Source organism: Hoplias malabaricus, chromosome 13 (assembly GCF_029633855.1).
Source record: "Hoplias malabaricus isolate fHopMal1 chromosome 13, fHopMal1.hap1, whole genome shotgun sequence".
Taxonomy (NCBI): Eukaryota; Metazoa; Chordata; class Actinopteri; order Characiformes; family Erythrinidae; genus Hoplias; species Hoplias malabaricus.
The window spans coordinates 27146116-27164088 of record NC_089812.1 but is presented as its reverse complement, the minus strand read 5'-3'; the positions used below and the strand labels follow the sequence as shown (position 1 = coordinate 27164088).

The 17973-nt window shown below is 38.5% G+C and overlaps 1 protein-coding gene across 1 annotated transcript; it reads left to right on the top strand.

Moving 5' to 3' along the window:
• Positions 1-2326: 2326 nt before the first annotated feature.
• On the top strand, positions 2327-17026 carry rab5c (RAB5C, member RAS oncogene family). Its single transcript, XM_066641982.1, has 6 exons — positions 2327-2680; positions 9628-9977; positions 12695-12846; positions 14616-14738; positions 14849-14942; positions 15398-17026. The coding sequence occupies exons 2-6, from the start codon at positions 9809-9811 to the stop codon at positions 15523-15525; spliced, it is 666 nt and encodes a 221-aa protein (XP_066498079.1). The 5' UTR covers positions 2327-2680; positions 9628-9808; the 3' UTR covers positions 15526-17026.
• The last annotated feature ends 947 nt before the right edge of the window (positions 17027-17973 follow it).

The window sequence follows — 17973 nt, the reverse complement described above, 5'->3', positions numbered from 1 at the left end:
CACTGTATGAATAGTTAAATGCCTCGCATTAATTTGACATAAAACATGTTTTGATGTAGAGGATGTGTGTGTCTGCAGTGTAAATGTGCTGCTGGAACACTAGTCTACTTTCCAGAGCACTGTGTGAGTAATTCACTGTATTCAGAGCATAAAAACACAGCGAGTGGAAACAGAGGAGCTCTCGAGCAATAGGACAGGCTCTTATTAACGCCATAAAGCAGTGGTTAGGGAAAGGTTAGCCAATGTGTAAGTACTCATCCTCCCCCCTTTCATTTTAATGATAGCCTACTCTGTGTGCTCCTTCAGTGTACATTGCTTAGCTGTAATTAGCATGGTCCGTGTCATCTGAAACCAAGTTGAAAATATCAAATTTAATTGCCTGACAGTGAGAGAGTGGGTGGAAAGGAACCTATTAAGAGAGTTAAGTCTGGCCTCGTGTTTGATTCTTGGTCTAGCTGAAGTTAAACAATAGACGCGAGACATGCTCACTGCAGGAAGTAGGAAAACTCAAGAATAACTGTGGGAATTCATCTGGGGAGGTATAGATAGCTTTAATTTAATGCGAGGTTAAATCTGACTGAAGAAATAGATCATGTAGAATAAGGTTAGTGATATTTTCATGTATGCAGCGCCCTCATTAGGTGAGGAGAGGTAACTACAGATACTCTACTATTAGCCTTGGGACAGGTAGTTCAGACGCAATAACAAGTGCCGATGAACACTAGGACTTTAGGAAACAATGCCTGTGGGTTCTTATCTGAAACCTGTTTTTGGAGGTCAGGGAGATTTCAGGACAGCACATCGAGTTATGTGAGATCTGTGTGGCACCAAAATGCTAGCATGCTAACAATGGTTATATTAAGGCTAACACTGTTAGAAGCTCAGTCCGTCTGCTCCAGAAGGAACTATATGATCTGCGGTGTGGCATGAAATTTAGCAAGATTTCAAGCATTACATTTTTGCAACGTGTGTCAGAGACCTGTGATATGTCAGCAGAGATGTGGGGCAAAAACAGCCATCAACACTAAACAACACGTAACTATCACTGATAAATTGTGCTTAATAAAAGCTTTAAATGGGACATATTGTACCCTTATTCCACAAGTGAACACAGTTCTGGGGTCTGATGAAAAATTACTCAAAATACCACAAGGATCAAACACCACAGCAATATTCTCCCCCTATCTAAACAGCCCTTTTTTTTTTTTTTAGAGTGGCCGGTTTCAGTGCCTGTTGAGCCACAGCTCATTACAGGCCAAAAGGAGTGAGAAGCGAGGATAGAATCTCTGCTTCTTAGCCATTTTCCCTTGGCCCTCTTTCTTCTTCATACTAGTTTTCTCCATAATTAATCAATACTCTTCTTCATGCACAGTGTTGGTTTTGCTCAGTTTAACCTCATTTTGCACACTCACATACATGCAGGTCCTATGCTGTGATTAGAGGGAGAACTCTAAAGAGTTTGTGTGCTAGAATACACAGCAGTTCTCAAAATTAACTAACAATACACTGAAAAAAATGAACAAATTCATTAATTCATTGTCTGAAGGCTCATTCAGAGCCTACAAGGAATCACAGTGCAGGGCAGGAACACACCCTGGAGGGGGCGCCAGTCTTTCGCAGGGCGACACTGTCACTAACACACTGAAAAAATTATTTTATTAAAATATGCCCCCTTTAAATACCAGCTGAAACACCTTACAACTTTACTGTGAATAGAAAGCGCTACCACTATGGTCTGCATTTTCAGCAGCTAATATAGGTTTTTCAACAACTAATATTAATCTCCAAATCTTGAAAAGCATGAACTGAGAGAAGGATATTGCTCTGTTTCTGCTTCATAGGTGGATATTATTGACTTGTTTTTGGTGGAACTGACTCTAAATTCAGGAGATCACTAACTGCATGAAATTAAACACAGACCAACAATTCTAAAAACATGTCTACTTCAAATAACAAATGGGGACCTGGGTTTATTCAAAAAGTGAATAAAAACTTACAAACACTTAAACATACTGTTCCACTTTAAAAGACGCAGAGCTTCGGAATGTAAGCGAATTAAAACACTGGTACCTTTAAATCATGAACTATTCATTTTGATGCTTGTTTATGCACTGCTGACATTATACTGATTACTAGCTTTAACTCAGCATGAAACACACAATGTCAAATCTCCAAGAGTAAAATTTATTTAAATAATAATAATAATAATGAAATATGATAATTTGTTAAGTGTCTCAATACATTAAAATATATTCTGAGTGAAATACCTGCTAATAGCTTCAGCATAAATAGGCGGAGCTAAAATGCTGTATGTTTAGATGTATAGGCTCAGTTTGTGACACCAAAAATTAATTCGAAAAGGGCTCTGTTATACAATAATTTACACAAATGTGTGCTGTGTGGACACCACATTTTAACAGAGCTTAAACCCTCGATAAATGTATTATATTTCAGAAGATCGTGGGAAACGTAGTTTTCCCGTGGTTTGGGCCAGTTTGATGTGACTGGAGCTTCTCCAAGTCCGTCAACAGTAAAAGTCCATTCTCTCGGAAATAGGAGGATCTCTGTGAAGGCGGAAGCGAAGGCCGGCGGGCCCCGAGACCGGAGAGAGGCGACTTTGTGGCGGCGAGAAGGAACGGTCCACTCCGGTTCATTTTTTCTCAGAGAAAGAGCCACGAAGGTAACGGCCGTCTACCTTTATTCGGCTGGACTCTTTACTGGTGACTGCTGCGCCGATGGCGGTTATTAAAGCGCTCGCGCTTGAACGTTACTGCCTAACGGCTTCTAGCTCGACGCTAGCGTTAACCTGTTACGTTGCTTCAGTTAAACAGTTATTATAGACTCAAAACTCATCTCCGCGTTGACAACACCTTTTTAAAAATCCTCATCTCCTAATATTTCTGCAGAGTGCTTGTAATGATGGTGAAATGTCGACATAACGCTAGTTCGTTGCCTTACGTAGTTAGCGAGCTCGCTAACAATTAACATTAAATGGTAACAAAGCGCTTCTCTATGGGGAGATTGCTAACGGATAACGTTAGCCGATCCTAATTTACCTCTCGTGTAGCTTACGGGGAGGAATTGATGTCTGAAGCTTTCAGGTTCTGCTTTTCGATTTTTTTTACGTCGTTAGCTATTTAACTTGCTCCAATGAAGCTGCAGTTGGCTTCATATTTCCCAGCTTCGGATTCCTGTTTTCCGTTCCACCTTAAATGGTGCGGCAGAGAACCACGGCATTTAAGGTAGAACGAGAAACTGGCGAATAAGAGCTTAAGCATAATGTTACAAGAAGTATCTGGAGACTGTGTCGCATTAAATTTACTGTGTCGTTAAAGGATACATTTCGCAGTTTTGGCTGCTAGTGGATTCTTTCTTTCTCAAACATGAACTTGCAAATTGTAGCTAGCTGTTGGGCTGTGGCTGTGTTGACAGTGCAGATATATTACTGAGTTTAAGGCATAAATCAGTTAAAGATTGTATTCTACTTTTGCGAAGTATAAGGTAGACTGTTATCTACTTTTACATTTGGCTGTTGTTGTTGTCCTCACGCCTGCTGGGGAAGTCCAGTAAGTAGGTGCTTTTAGGGATGGGCCAGATGGGGTGGCTAGCTGGCTAAGTCTGGATAGCTCAGGATGATGATGATGGAAATGAGTTTTCAGGGTTATTTTGCTTTTGTGATTTGATGTTGAAGATATAATGGTCACCATTTGCTCTCATGGTTCACTTATTAACAGCACTGCATCTAGAATGGATCTAGGAAATTTAGTGTGGATGAAGACTTGAGAGTAATTAGGATGGCAAAGAAAATCACAAAAGTCTTCTTGAAATCAATCCTCACCCTTAAATCAAAGCACGTATACATGGTATGGAAAGAACCACTTCATTGAAAAAGGCCATTCTACTTGGAACAATCAAAGGTAAAAGAGGAAGAGAATGGCCATCATCAAGATGGGTTTAACCCATTAAAGGAAACTTGAACAAACCATTTAGAAGCCTGAAGAGTTCATCAGAAGATAATATAATAAGAATAATCTGGAGGAATTCATTCCATGTGGTTGTGATGAGTCTCGATCAATTTGAAGCACTTTACAACAAAATGAGTACAGTCCTTTGACTGGATCAAAGTTCAAGATTGAAATCTCCCAGAAATGTAACTCTTTGCTTAATCTAAGTTCAGGGATCAATGTAAAAAGGCATTGGGATGAACAAAATATTGTATGTGTCCCTTTAGCATGCATGAACATGGGCTTTAGAAGTGTACAGTGAAATCATTAGCAGCTTTGAGGCTAAACCAGACTGGCTAGCTAGCTGAGTCATTCTTTTAGCCTTCACCAAGTTTTCTGTGGCCTACGGGTCTTAACTTGTCTCATTTATTATGAAAATATTGTGGCTGCATGGGTTAAGCGGTTCAAATTGAGTCAGCGTCAGAGTTTCTTCTCATTTCCCTGATATTTTGACTGCTGATTCCTAACCTTTGATACATAGTGAGGTTTTATGTGTGACATCACATAAAACAAGGGCCATGTTATATAGCACCAGGGTGGACTTTTGTTCTCTGGCACACAGTAAGACTGAATACAAACACGCCTTGAGCTTTATCTGCTCAAATTTAATCTAACTTTTGCAGTAATGCTTTAACAACTGGCATGTGCAATGTTGTGGATCAACACATGATTGTTGAGAATTCCACCCCCCCCCCCCCCCCCCTTAACCCCCCACAGTGTAAACGCTTATGAAGTCACCTCTGTGATTAAACTACCCTTGGTGAAATTGACGTGTGATGTTAGAAGGTACAATAATGCACATAATGCTAGTAATTTCCGTTTATTTTCCCTAACCCTGCTATATTATCATATTCTGTGTTAATATAGTTATTAAGTATATTACATAAACCAGATGAATCAGTAATCTGATGGTAAAAATCAGCTTGCATTATTTTGATTAAAAATAATTTATGTACTAACATTTTGATTAATCAGTACTCATAGATACCCTTGTCGTACAGTGATTGCTTAGGATTTTCACAACACAGTGTCGTGAATGGTAAGTCATAATGCATTGTGTTGTGCAACGCATTTCTAAATTATTATGCATTATAAAAAAATTATGCATTGTGTTTTGTGAAAAAATTGTGATTCAGTGCTTTGATTTAAACCCATTCCTAGTCTCAATTTTATTAACGATTATGGGAAATTTTTAAAGATATATTGTCCTTAACAAACAATATATTTAGCATTCTTAGCTGCTTGTAGTACATGTACTGTGCTTCCTTTCAGTGAACTCTAAACTAGACTTGGGTGGCTGCTGTACTGTGTTGGGGTTTTAACTGTTTTTGTTTGCGGTTTTAACTGTTTATATGTACACATCATCATCAGTTTTCCTTAGTGCAGTGGGCTTATCATTTGCTAACAAGAAATATTAGCTTGAATTTTCCTGGAGTCTGCTGGAGCAGCTTGACCTGATGATATGATTACTTGGATGTTGACGTTTGCTGTTTGTCTCAGTATTTTTATTTCCTCCAATTCTGAACCTCATCCCTCACATCCTGTAACAGACACCCTGGCTGCCCTATGCTTTCCAAGCGGAATTAATTAATTTAGTTCCTTCTAAGTTGTTAAACCTAACAGATAGTTGCTGCAGTGTTTTGCTATGTGGAACTAAAGTAAAGAGTAGGTCTAAATTTCTTCTTATAGGAGATTGATTGATTGATGGTGAAAACAGCAGTGAAGATGTTTTTGATGAGTAGATGGTTTTTGTTCTGTTTTGTTAGGAAACTCTGCTGTTCTGTCATTGTTTAATAATGTGCAGTTGCAAGCAGGCATATACAGCAGTAACTACCTCTGAGCAAAACTAGGCATTAAATAAAATAGCTCTTTTAGTCAGTCAGTTATCCCAGGTCCAAACTATCAGCAAAATTATTCATTAACTTTTCTGGGCCATAGCTCATTAACTTGTACAGCATTAACAGACTAATATGCCCTTTCAAAGTCTGTGCCACCCTGAGTTCTTCCAGTGACCCAATACAAAATGAATCGAATAAATGTTTGATTCGCATAATTGGTTGAAGAAAGACGTGTGGTTGTACAATTATTGGTCATTATCTCTTGTTTCCATTGCAGGACTCTCATCTTGCTAACTTTCTGCTAACATAGATAAGCTAGCAGTCCTATCCCTCAAGCACACACTTAGTGACTCAGTGGTAGATTCACAACTGGGAAATTAATGTCCTGTGTGTGTAGAGTCCTGAGGAAGCCTTTCTTTATTTTTGTGCTTAGGGGGGTCATTGTTCCTTTCTCATAAACTGAAAGGTAAACTCCCTCTAGCTGGTAGGATTATCTTATCCTCTCTCACAACATTTAAACTTTCATAAAGTGTGTTATTAAATATATCCCAACAAACAGCTCATACCTGCTCCTTTCACTGTTCACATGTGATGAGATTATATTTCTTAGTTTAACACTTTGTCAAGTTTTGCCTTTTTCTATTAATTTTCATTAATGCCCATATTAGGAGCATTGTGACTTTGTATTAGTATATATGCGCGCACACAAAAACACAGTACATGATTACAGGGAAGGAATATTACTCTGTTTATTTGTTATATAATTAATTGTGGAAGAAACTTTAGAAAGCTTCAGATAACTTGCACTAATCTGTACTCAGGACAGTGTTTAAATGTGAGGTTTACTTGGATGTTGGTCAATCACTGAACTCTTGTGTATGTCCACAGAACATCTGTGTAATGGTAGGTGGATTGGCTACTCAAAACTTTCCATAGGTGTATATGTGTGTTGCTCTGTGAAGGACTGGTGCCCCCTCCAGGGTGTGTTTCCCACCTTGCGCCCAGTGATTACAGGTAGGCTTGGGACCCACCCTGACCCTGAACTGGATAGTTTGATTTCAGACTCCAAGAGACCAGTATGTTCCAGTGGAACAGAAAGTGTAAGATACTGGGTTTTTTGTTTTATTTTTGTGCAAATATTCAGTATATTGAGACTGAAGCCTGGTTCAGGAATTGGGTCGTTCAGATTGTTGTAACTGCTTATAATAAACCTGCAAGGTATATAGTTGCTTAATCAGTATCATGATATTGGTCTTTGTAATTAAATTTTAATCATGTTCCACAGGTCAGATCTCACAGATGTCAGAGTTTAGTGGTTTGAAGTGTATATGTGTGTGTGTATGTGTATATATATATATATAATATATTATTTTTATTTTTTTTATAGTATTTATTAGAATAATCCTGTTTTGTGGTTTTAACTTGGCAGATATACGCACACACTCCATATACACCTTTGTTCTCTTTTTATGGATTATTTCCTCTTTCTCAATGTTGCATCTAGTTAGTTTGCCAATGAGAGACGCAGCTTTTTAAAATTAAATCAAAATTATTTTCATAGGGGTTTAGGGGGAATATAGTAAGATATAATAATTATTTACTAATGTTTTCTGTGCTTTTGTGCACCCATATATATGGAAAAGGTTTTTAATGAATGTATTGCATTGTGTGTAGAATGTTCATCTACTGTAGCTTCTGCATTCTTGGTTCTTGGTTTTCATGTTTTTTGGAGCCTGCTGTAATTTTGTGCTAGGATTGAATACCCTGGACAGGCCTGAAAATGCATTGTTTTCCAAGTAAAATATGCATGCACTTGTGATTGAATTGGTGATTACGGGTTTTGGAGTGCTAGACTGCAAACGTTGTAGAACTGATGCTCTTATTTATACATTTATGGCGATTGGGCTGTTAATATGATTAATTGTGCTGATCTAGATTGAATGTTTGTTGTAAGACGAGGCTCCTGCAGACTGTTACTTGTGGAAAGTAACGTGCGTGAGTTAGAGTTTTAAACTCCAGTCACATGCTAAGGATTATGCTCAACCTTAGAACTTGGTGCCAACAATAATGGCTTCATCTCCGTCCCTCGCCCTGGCTTAATAATTCCATTCATTTTGCCCTTAATGCCCATTGCCATTTTGTTTCCTACAAACTCATTTTTGAGTCTTCCCAGTGGCTGAGTTCTGAAGTCAGAACTGTCACACTGTTGCTGTAATGTGGCCCTGCATGTTTTCCCTCAATACACTGGCCAGCTGCTTTGTATGCTCCGTTCTTTTACCTGTTTTCTACTTCAGACCCATTATGATCCATTATATCTATTGCGGCAGAAAGAACATTCAGGGTTACTGTAAGCCTGAGCATTATTCAGTTATGTTCACCACTGGTCACTCTGACCCACTGTTATGAATGTCTGATGGATATGTGTAATTTTAAGGCAGGAGATATTAATTAAAAACAACATTGTTTCCCTCTTGGGCTGGTGATTTAGGCATTCAGCAAATGCTGTGCCCTTCTCTATATTTAAACAACACTAAATTCTGTATTTAGTTTTGAAGACCCTAAAGCTGAAAGACATTGTCGCTGCATTACGATTCTGCTTCCAAGGGCGTTTCATCACCTGTTTTTTGGTTGACTGATGAAAGGTTAAAGCACTATGTAAACACCTCATTTTAGGCCTGTGTGTCACACCAATAACGAACAAACCGGCACTTCAGACACACACTCAAAATAACACCTCAAACCACAACCTCATTTGTTAGTTTGCCATACTCCAGATATCATTTGCATAAAATCACTGATAATTGAGGTTAGGCAACAATGAGACGAACTTCTTTGCAATGCCATCTTTTTATCAGAAGTGTTTATCATGAATAAAACTAGATGTTTTAAACTTTGTGATAAATATTTATATTAAAGGCGATTTATATTAAGACTTGGCATGGGAAGCTTTGGGGAAATGTGTTTCGGGCCCTGAAATGGTTAATGATTGTTGAGATGAGCATATAAAGCAGTGATACTCTCACTGGGTTTGCACTTTAAAAAATGTAAAAATGTTCATGCAGATATCCACTATATATTCCTTATCCACTCAACTTATGTAAATCATTAGTCATAATGACTGACATTGTTTTATCAGATTCTGGTCCTAAAAAAAGTCCCACGTTTGATTTGTAGTGTTTTCTATCCTCTTACAAACAACTTCAACTTAGAAAAGCCTTGTTTTTTTTTAAGAGTAGCTGAATTATGCTTTTGAAAAGGGAAAATGTCCGGGGACAATGAGTGCTTCGAGTGTGGTTTTTGAATAACTGGTAGATTAACAAGCGTGTGCTCTGTGAAGGACAGTTGCCAGGTTTTACGTAAAAAAGATGAAAACAAGATGGATCATTGCAGAACTTTAATGTAACACATCTGTACAATTCAGTTAGCCCACATGTCCTTGCAAACACTCTCCTGTGAGGGGATCTCCTGTGCACAGGACTGGACTGTGGCTGTGAATGTGATGAGTTAATTCTAAACACAACCACATCCCAATTTTATTATCTATTTAAATAAACTTAAATCTCAAGAACCTAGAATGTTAACAGGGGTCTGTAGACTGCAGTGAATTTTTGTCATCAAAGTAATGATTAAAGTTCTCTGGTGCCATTGGTCAATTTAGTCAACATTCATTTGAAGCAAATAAAATGTAAATGTAAATCTGAAAAGAAAGCATTCCTGGAATTTGAAGGATATTTTCTGTTTTCAGATGTATTCTTATCTATTGTTTTTTCTTTTTTCTTTTCTAGTTTTACACCTCCAGCAACAGCTGTCCCTCCATCAGTCTCTGACTATCTGCTCTTGGTCCTGGTGTCCTCTGCTGCATCACTGAGTTTCTGTGCTGAGCTTCAGGTGTCTTTGTGGTGTGACCCACTCCTGTAGCGGGTGTAGGGCAGCCAGTGTCTCCACTCCTGGGTCGTCCTTATCAGCATGGCGGGGCGAGGAGGACCTGCACGGACCAATGGTGCCGCTGCAGCTGGAAACAAAATCTGCCAGTTTAAACTGGTCTTACTTGGGGAGTCAGCCGTGGGCAAGTCCAGCCTTGTCCTGCGCTTTGTCAAGGGACAGTTCCACGAGTACCAGGAGAGCACCATTGGAGGTGACGATGCATGTTGTTTTTTTGTTTGTTTGTTTTTTTCCCCCCTTCCCCATACATATATACAGGGGTTGGACAATGAAACTGAAACATCTGGTTTTAGACCACAATAATTTATTAGTATGGAGTAGGGCCTTCTTTTGTGGCCAATACAGCATCAGTTCGTCTTGGGAATGACATATACAAGTCCTGCACAGTGGTCAGAGGGATTTTAAGCCATTCTTCTTGCAGGATAGTGGCCAGGTCACTACGTGATGCTGGTGGAGGAAAACGTTTCCAAAACACCCCAGAGTGGCTCAATAATATTTAGATCTGGTGACTGTGCAGGCCATGGGAGATGTTCAACTTCACTTTCATGGTCATCAAACCAATCTTTCACCAGTCTTACTGTGTGTATTGGTGCATTGTCGTCCTGATACACGGCACCGCCCATTGGATGCACATGGTCTTACTGGTGCAATGTGCAATTAATGAAAATTGGCCACCAGGATGGTCCAATTTAGCCATGAAAATTTTATATATATATTTTATATATATATGCAACATTTTGCTTAGAAGCTTTGCTGTCTGTGTAGCTGCTTCTTGCATTATTATTACATACTTAGCTTTTATCCGAGGCCTTATTCAGGCAGAAAAGCTGGTTGCCACCCATCAGTCACCTGACAATCACATGAAGCCCACTCAGTGCTAGGCTAGAAATGTTATACAAAGAAGCTAGATTATTAATGCTCTTCAAACATTCCTGTTGCCCTTTAATGTGTGTCTTAAATGCTAACAATGCCAGTGTGTTGTGGCATGACATTTCATACAATAAGGGAAGCAGACTTTAAGGAGAACTGGGATGTGTGAACATTTGCCTTTACTGCTGGTTAACAATGCATCTGCATTAAGCATGCAGATCTTTGCACCTGCTTTTAAAGGTTGGTGAGATTATTTTTCCAAATTGTTGTTTTCTCTTCTTCCTGAATATTTGTGATAACAAATCCTACCTCATTAAAGAGCCACGGTTGAAAGCGTACACCAAAGAAGGATGCTGCTAGTAACCGAAGATTTAACCTGAGCTAGACACACTCCCTCCAGCATAAAACAGCTAGTCTCTGCAGCACCCTGCTGTATCACCCTGTTGTATTACACTGCTTTATCAAAGAACAGAAATATACCTGACTTTGGATCTTAATTTAGTTCTTTATTGAGAATTTTGACTAAAAAGAAGCACTTACTACCAAAAAAAAAAAATAGTGTATATGTTTAGTGGCAGATATAAACACAGAAACCCCCTAACTTCCAAACTAATACATTGTTCCATGTCTGCCTTTTCAACAAACCGGGCCCTTGGCAGAAGTTTCATGAAGAAGTGTAACTTCGACACACTTTCATAAGTGATTTGCTCCTATATGATGTCACTTGAGAATGAACTGACGTTTTCCCTGGGAGGCGAGTCTGACAGGAAACTGTTACTCAGCCTCTGCTGAAAGAAGAGGAAGCAGATTGACAGTGGGTTTCCTGGATTTGTGTCCTTGCCTGCTGGTGTGTGCATGTCTGCAAAGTAAACCCATCTTTTGAGTGGTCAGGGAAATATTTGGAGCATTCTGACCATCTGTTCCTTTAAATTGAGCTGTTGGGAAGAGATTCTTGATTCGTGCATTTTTGATGCTGAGGAATTTGTTGCCATTTGACAAAGGCGTAGCTGTTCAGCCCTGGTCAGATTATGTCCAGTCAGCTCTTGTGACTTACAATGGATGGGAGCAGAGAGAGAAAAGTCGTTGACAGGATACCACAAGCTTACGTAAGCATGAGACTACGGAAAGGGTCAGCACTTTTTCTCTTCCAGCGAACCTTTTCTTTCCTTAATTTTTCATTTCTGTCAGCAGGTGGGTCAGGGTTTCAGAGTGCTTTGCTCTGGTTAAGTGTTCTAGAGCACTGGTCATGTGAGCAGAGCTGCAGACTCAGGACTCATTGCTTCAGTGGGGTTGTAAACTTAATAGCCCATCCATTGTGCTTTTTCCACATTTTCCCTTCTAATCTTCTCATTAGCTTTGACTGTTTTTTGATATAGCTTCTCTTTTTGAAACTATTGTCCTGTTCTACTGGTATTACTCAATATAGGCTGTGCAAAAACATCTGCATTGCGTAATTGGACAAAACACAAGACTGATGGTTTATTCAGGATAGTAGTACATGATTAGCAATTGCTGTTCGTTCGTCTTCTATAACTGCTTCATCCTGATCAGGGTCATAGTCGGTCCAGAACCTATCCGAAATCAGTGGGTGCAAAGCAGGGACACCCTCTTGATAAGATGCCAGTTCATTAATTTAGAAAAGGAAAATAAATAGAGAGAGAGTTGTCATTTTTGTGGATTTTTAGCTTTCATTTGAACACAGCAGCTGTCCACATTGTGGTAAAATGTCATGATGAATGACCAATAGAAATGCTCCAAAATTAATTAATTTCATTCAAATTCTGTTGAAATTTAACACGGTTTTTGTTTCCTTCTCCTGTAAATTGAATATTTTGGGAGGTGCACCTTTTTAATTGGACAGCGATGATGTGTATTATCATGTTTTGCATACAGTATGTTAAACCAATATTCAGGTACATTCTACATGTAGAGTAGTTATGGTTACTTTTTACATACCTTTTCTTATTCACAATTATGGGCTAATTCAGTGTCTAAGCTTATTTCTTATATTTATTTTCTCTCTTTTTTTCTTTTTTGCAGCTGCATTCCTCACCCAGACAGTCTGTTTGGATGATACAACAGTAAAATTTGAGATTTGGGACACAGCCGGACAAGAACGATACCACAGCCTGGCCCCAATGTACTACAGAGGAGCCCAGGCCGCCATTGTAGTTTATGATATTACTAACACAGTAAGAGCACACAAACATACATGCACCCACTGCATCATCACTATATGATACACACTAGCCTCAAGTTGTATTCCTGTACTTTATAGATGGAGCATTGATATAATTACACATGAAATGAATTTCTGTTTACTTGCTGTGCATTACTGTTTGAATTTTTATTTTTGACTAAAAGTTGTTTTAGTAGTTCCAGTACTAAAATTTCAGTATAGATTATGATATGAAATAATAGTTTAGTTCATAATATTGGGCAGTGATTTCCATTTAAACTGATATTTACAAATGTGCTTCACTAGCCCTAAGTAAAATCACAGAGGCAGCATTACGTCTTCCAACCTCTAAGTTTGTGTTCTTGAGCGTTAGAGGTCTGTCATGCATGCTCTTGTTTTCAAACAATTTTCACAGTCAAAATGGCTTTCTCTTATGAAAAGGCTTTCATATTGAGCATAATGTTTGGTGTACAAATATCCTGGCAATGTAATTGATCCCTTCCTCAAAACACCAAACACACAGTCCACAATAAGGAAATTTATGTATACACACTATAAACTCGGTGTGAATGGTGTTAAGACGTTTAGTGTTAAAATGACTGATTGCTAGGTTTGAGATTACTCACTGTGGTAGAGAAAATAACTTCCTTACATTTCCTGCAGGCTTTAACAGTGGTTGACTTTGTGCTGAGTCTCTGGAACAATAGCTTTTACTCCATCTTTCAATATGAGGCTATAAATTGTGTTCTATGGTCAAGAAAATTTCATGTTGTAGATTCAGCGATTGTGATGCTGTGCGTGACTGGGCATAAGTCTTCAAGGTACTGTCAGACTTCACCAAGCAACCTCTCAACAATTAGTTCAAGGGTTTAGTATTTTTACAGTTAGTAGTTTATTTGCTAGTTGTAACTAACTACGCTGAGGATTCTCTGTTTTCTGTTATGCTCTTTAATATGGACTGTATTTAGGGTTTATTTGCTGCAAACATCTCTGAGCTGTAAGTTTTACGCGAATGAGATATTGTTTACTGTTACTTATTCAGACTAGAGCTAACAGTATTACTACAATCAAATAAAAATTTCCATTGTGGGTCAGTGGTTTTAACTTTGCATTAATAAAGTTAATAAGTGATCAATTGGGAAGTTAACTGGGCCTGTACTTCTCCACTTTTCCACTATTTATTTTAAAAAGGCAGCCTTCATAATATTGTAAACAATGATGACACAAAAATATTTCCAGGAAACTTCAATGTTCAGATATAATTTTATGGATTTAAACTGTATATATTTAAATAATTTTCATTTGACATAATATACAGGATAAACTGCATTTTGATGAACAAATATTAAGTTTACAAGTAAGATTTAAAGCCTTTTTTTGCATGAGGTATGTCATTTTAACTGTTAGTAGTATTAAAAATGACAATTGCTATTTTATTCAACAAATAAAACATCTTAAAAATAAAGTAGAAAATGGCAAGTTAGAGGAAAGTATTGGTTACTGCATTTGTTATGAGTATCGTCATATTGTTATAGGCATTGGTTTGTTCTGTTCTTGGGCACAATACTGTTTATAAAAGTATGTGTGTGTTTTGTTTTTTAATAAATGAAATTAAAACTGATATTTAATACTACACGAGTTACCATAAAATGACAAAAGAGCAGGGGACATGTTGCTGAAATGTGGCTAAAACTGGACAAACAAACATATCACAATATAACAATTGTGCATCACACTCAACATATCACTCAGCCTTAATTTATTTTTAAATATCTATTCCAGGACACTTTTACCCGAGCAAAGAACTGGGTAAAGGAGCTACAGAGACAGGCAAGTCCCAACATTGTCATTGCTCTGGCTGGGAACAAGGCTGATCTTGCCAACAAGAGAGCTGTTGACTTTCAGGTATGTGTGCATGTTCATTTTACTGAGATATAGAGAGGCAGAAGAGAAAGTGCCTGTATCAGCGAGCTGACACACTTGAGTGTTTATAACTTCTACACACGTCTTCCCAGGAAGCACAGGCATATGCAGATGACAACAGTCTGCTGTTCATGGAGACCTCCGCTAAGACTGCCATGAATGTCAACGAGATCTTCATGGCCATCGGTAAGCACCAGTCATCAGAAAGCAAGGCCAACAATTAAAGCTAAGATCTGGCCTTTTCCACTTTCACAGTTTTCCAGGTCACCCCAAAAGTAGCTGATCAGACAAGACAGGTTTGATCGCTGTAGTACTTCTTTAGTGCATCACTGGAGCCACGAGGCATGTGCAGTTTATAAGCTGTGGACCCTTTTAGCCACCGATTAGTATCATGCAGACGGTAGGCCTTCCTATCATACACTTGCTTTAAACCACATGAGGTGGTTAAGTAATCTCAAAAAGACTTATGTGGTTACTGATGCTGCACCACATATTGAAAACGTTGCATATTTAAAAACATTAGCAGGGGCCCACTGAAGACTTTAATCTTCAGCTACCGTTGGTGAGGAATTATAAAACTGTGCTTTGAAACAGTTTGCTCTGTTTTTAATATCTTCATGCATTCCTTTCTTCATTTTTAGCAAAGAAGCTTCCGAAGAATGAGCCACAGGGTGGAACAGGGCCCGGGGGACGAGCTAGAGGTGGAGTTGACTTGCAGGAGGCAGCACCTCAGGGCAGATCTGGCCAGTGCTGTGGAGGAGGAAACTAAGCATCCATCCAGTCCACTCTGAGATATGGCCGAGGATCAACGCAGACACATTATCAACACAGTACCAACTCATAGTCCGACAATTATGTCTATTCACGGCCTAACTGGGAAATCTAGTCAGTTAGACTGTGATGCACATCAGCAGCCCAACAGATTCTACTACTGAACTGACCAAAGGGGCCATTGATATTCATAACCACTTGTAAATATTTTGACCAATTCTCCCTCCACCCAATAGACAGACTCCTCCTTAACACTTGTGTTCAAGAATCAGTCGCCTGGCATTGCTGTAAACACAGTTATGCCCTCCCCCACCTAAAACAAAGAAAGAGATGCCTTTGGGGAACAAGGAGGGAAAACAACGATCAATTCTGTCGCACTTAAGCGGAGCTGTAAGGTTCTGTTCTGTTATAGTCTATATTCATGCAAGAAAATCAAAAGTGCTGCTGGAGGGAAAACAGGCTTTCGTCCACTTAATTTCCTCATGTTCCCTGTGTGTTCAGTCTAATCTTTACTGAGTGAACTCTTGATTTCTCTCTGGGCTGAAGTTGCTGCATCTAACGAGTATTGAGGTCTTCTCTCTCCTTTTTTCTTCTTTGCTCTTCAGATTCCTTGTCACTTTTTCTTGGGCCGCCATGTCCAATAAGAGGAAGAAGGCAGTGGAATATGAGGGGGTGTGGATGAGAGTCTGTTTTCCCTTCGTGCTCAGCTATTCTGTAGATTCTGTATTTTTCTTGGTTATTACTATTGTTGTTATTATTGTAATTATTATGACTACCACTACTCCAGAACTAATGAATAATGAATGATTTCATAGGCTAGCTACCCCCCAAATCATTCACATGTGAGATATCAGACAGTATATGCATAACGCATTAATTGACATCGTAACACCAGTGTCTTTTAGCATTAATGCAATGAGGGAAAAAATTGAAACATTCAAGACAACAGCCTTGGTGTTACACAGTGATAATACAAGAAAAGCTTTGCCTCCTCTGACCAAGAGCATAATTTGTGTATTGAAAGAGTAACTGTTGCTGTATTTGTACTCTGTATTTTTTTCCATTTCTTCTGCTAAAGTATACCCAGTCACTAGCCATTATCAATACAGTACCTTCCCAAAAATGGATCAATCGTCGTCTTCGTTCTTTCTGTTTTTCTGTTTGTGAAGAGAATTTTTTTTTCCCCCCCGAAACAACGTTTTTGTATTGGTCTGTCTTGAGTGCCCTGACCATCTCTTGTCCTCTGTGACATCATTTTTGCGTCCCCCACACTCCAGGATTGGTATTTTGTTTGTTTTCATATTTCTTAAGAAGGATCTTATTTTTTTTTTCTTCCTCTCTCCCTCTCAGTCATTTGCAAATTAGTATAACAAATGAGAATGACTGCCCAGGCCCAGTTTAACAGGGTTTGGACCAAACATTTGTGTAATTTAGTGGTTGGGGGGTGACAAGAAAAACAACAATGTATCTTGTACTTGTAATTTTACCAATAAACAAGGGGAAGGTATTTTTCTGGGGGTCTGTGCTTATTTGTTTTTGCAAATATTATCCCTGCAAAAGTAATCATTTCTTGTTATATCAACTATTACAAAATAGGCCTGTTAATAGACTTTTGTTTTCTATGGTAACCTGATTTTCCTTAAAATAGACTCGGATAGTTCCCATCATAAAACTGATTTGAAGTCATTTTGGGACGAGGCGGTGTTTGGAAACTTTGAGTTTTTGATCCATACACTGTCTGAAGCCATAAGTATAATGAAGTACTTCCTTCCAGTGGACAAGCTGCAAGCAAAAACTAGAAATATGGTAGGTGTGTAAAATAGCCCTGGGTTGATAATTGATGACAATGAACATGATGAATTTATATAGGAGCTGCTGTTATGCAAAAATTGTTAGCGCCTTCCTTTGAGATCTGTTCACATACACCTATGCTAAAGATTTTTAAACACAATGCATGTCACCATTATTTATTTATTTATGTACTTCACACAACAGCTTTAGTAAAGTTTATTTACTTACGTACCCACAGTACTGGTGACATCACTGAGCTTTAACTGTGCCAGGTGGGCTAGGTACAGCATAAGTCACCAGGGAGGCTGATTGATATATAAGTACTAGTTAAATTATGTCTGTAAAGTAAGTTTAGTGGGATTAGGGTTCATATGAAAAGCATATGAAGTAACGGGTGCTTTGGGATGTGTGGAAATAAGTTTATGTCCTAAATGCAAATCCATTGATTAAGTGCAGTATGTTGTTGTCTTATCCTGAGTCATTTCAATCAGTCTCTGTTCAGCCCTTGTATTGTCTAATTCCTCAAAACACTGTCTTAGCTTTGGAATGTTTATGGCCATTGTCTTGAAGTACAACTAACATTTTTGCTTGAGGTGTTGCTTTTGTATTTCTGAATAATCCTCCTCCATGATGACTGTCTGAAATACAAGTTCTT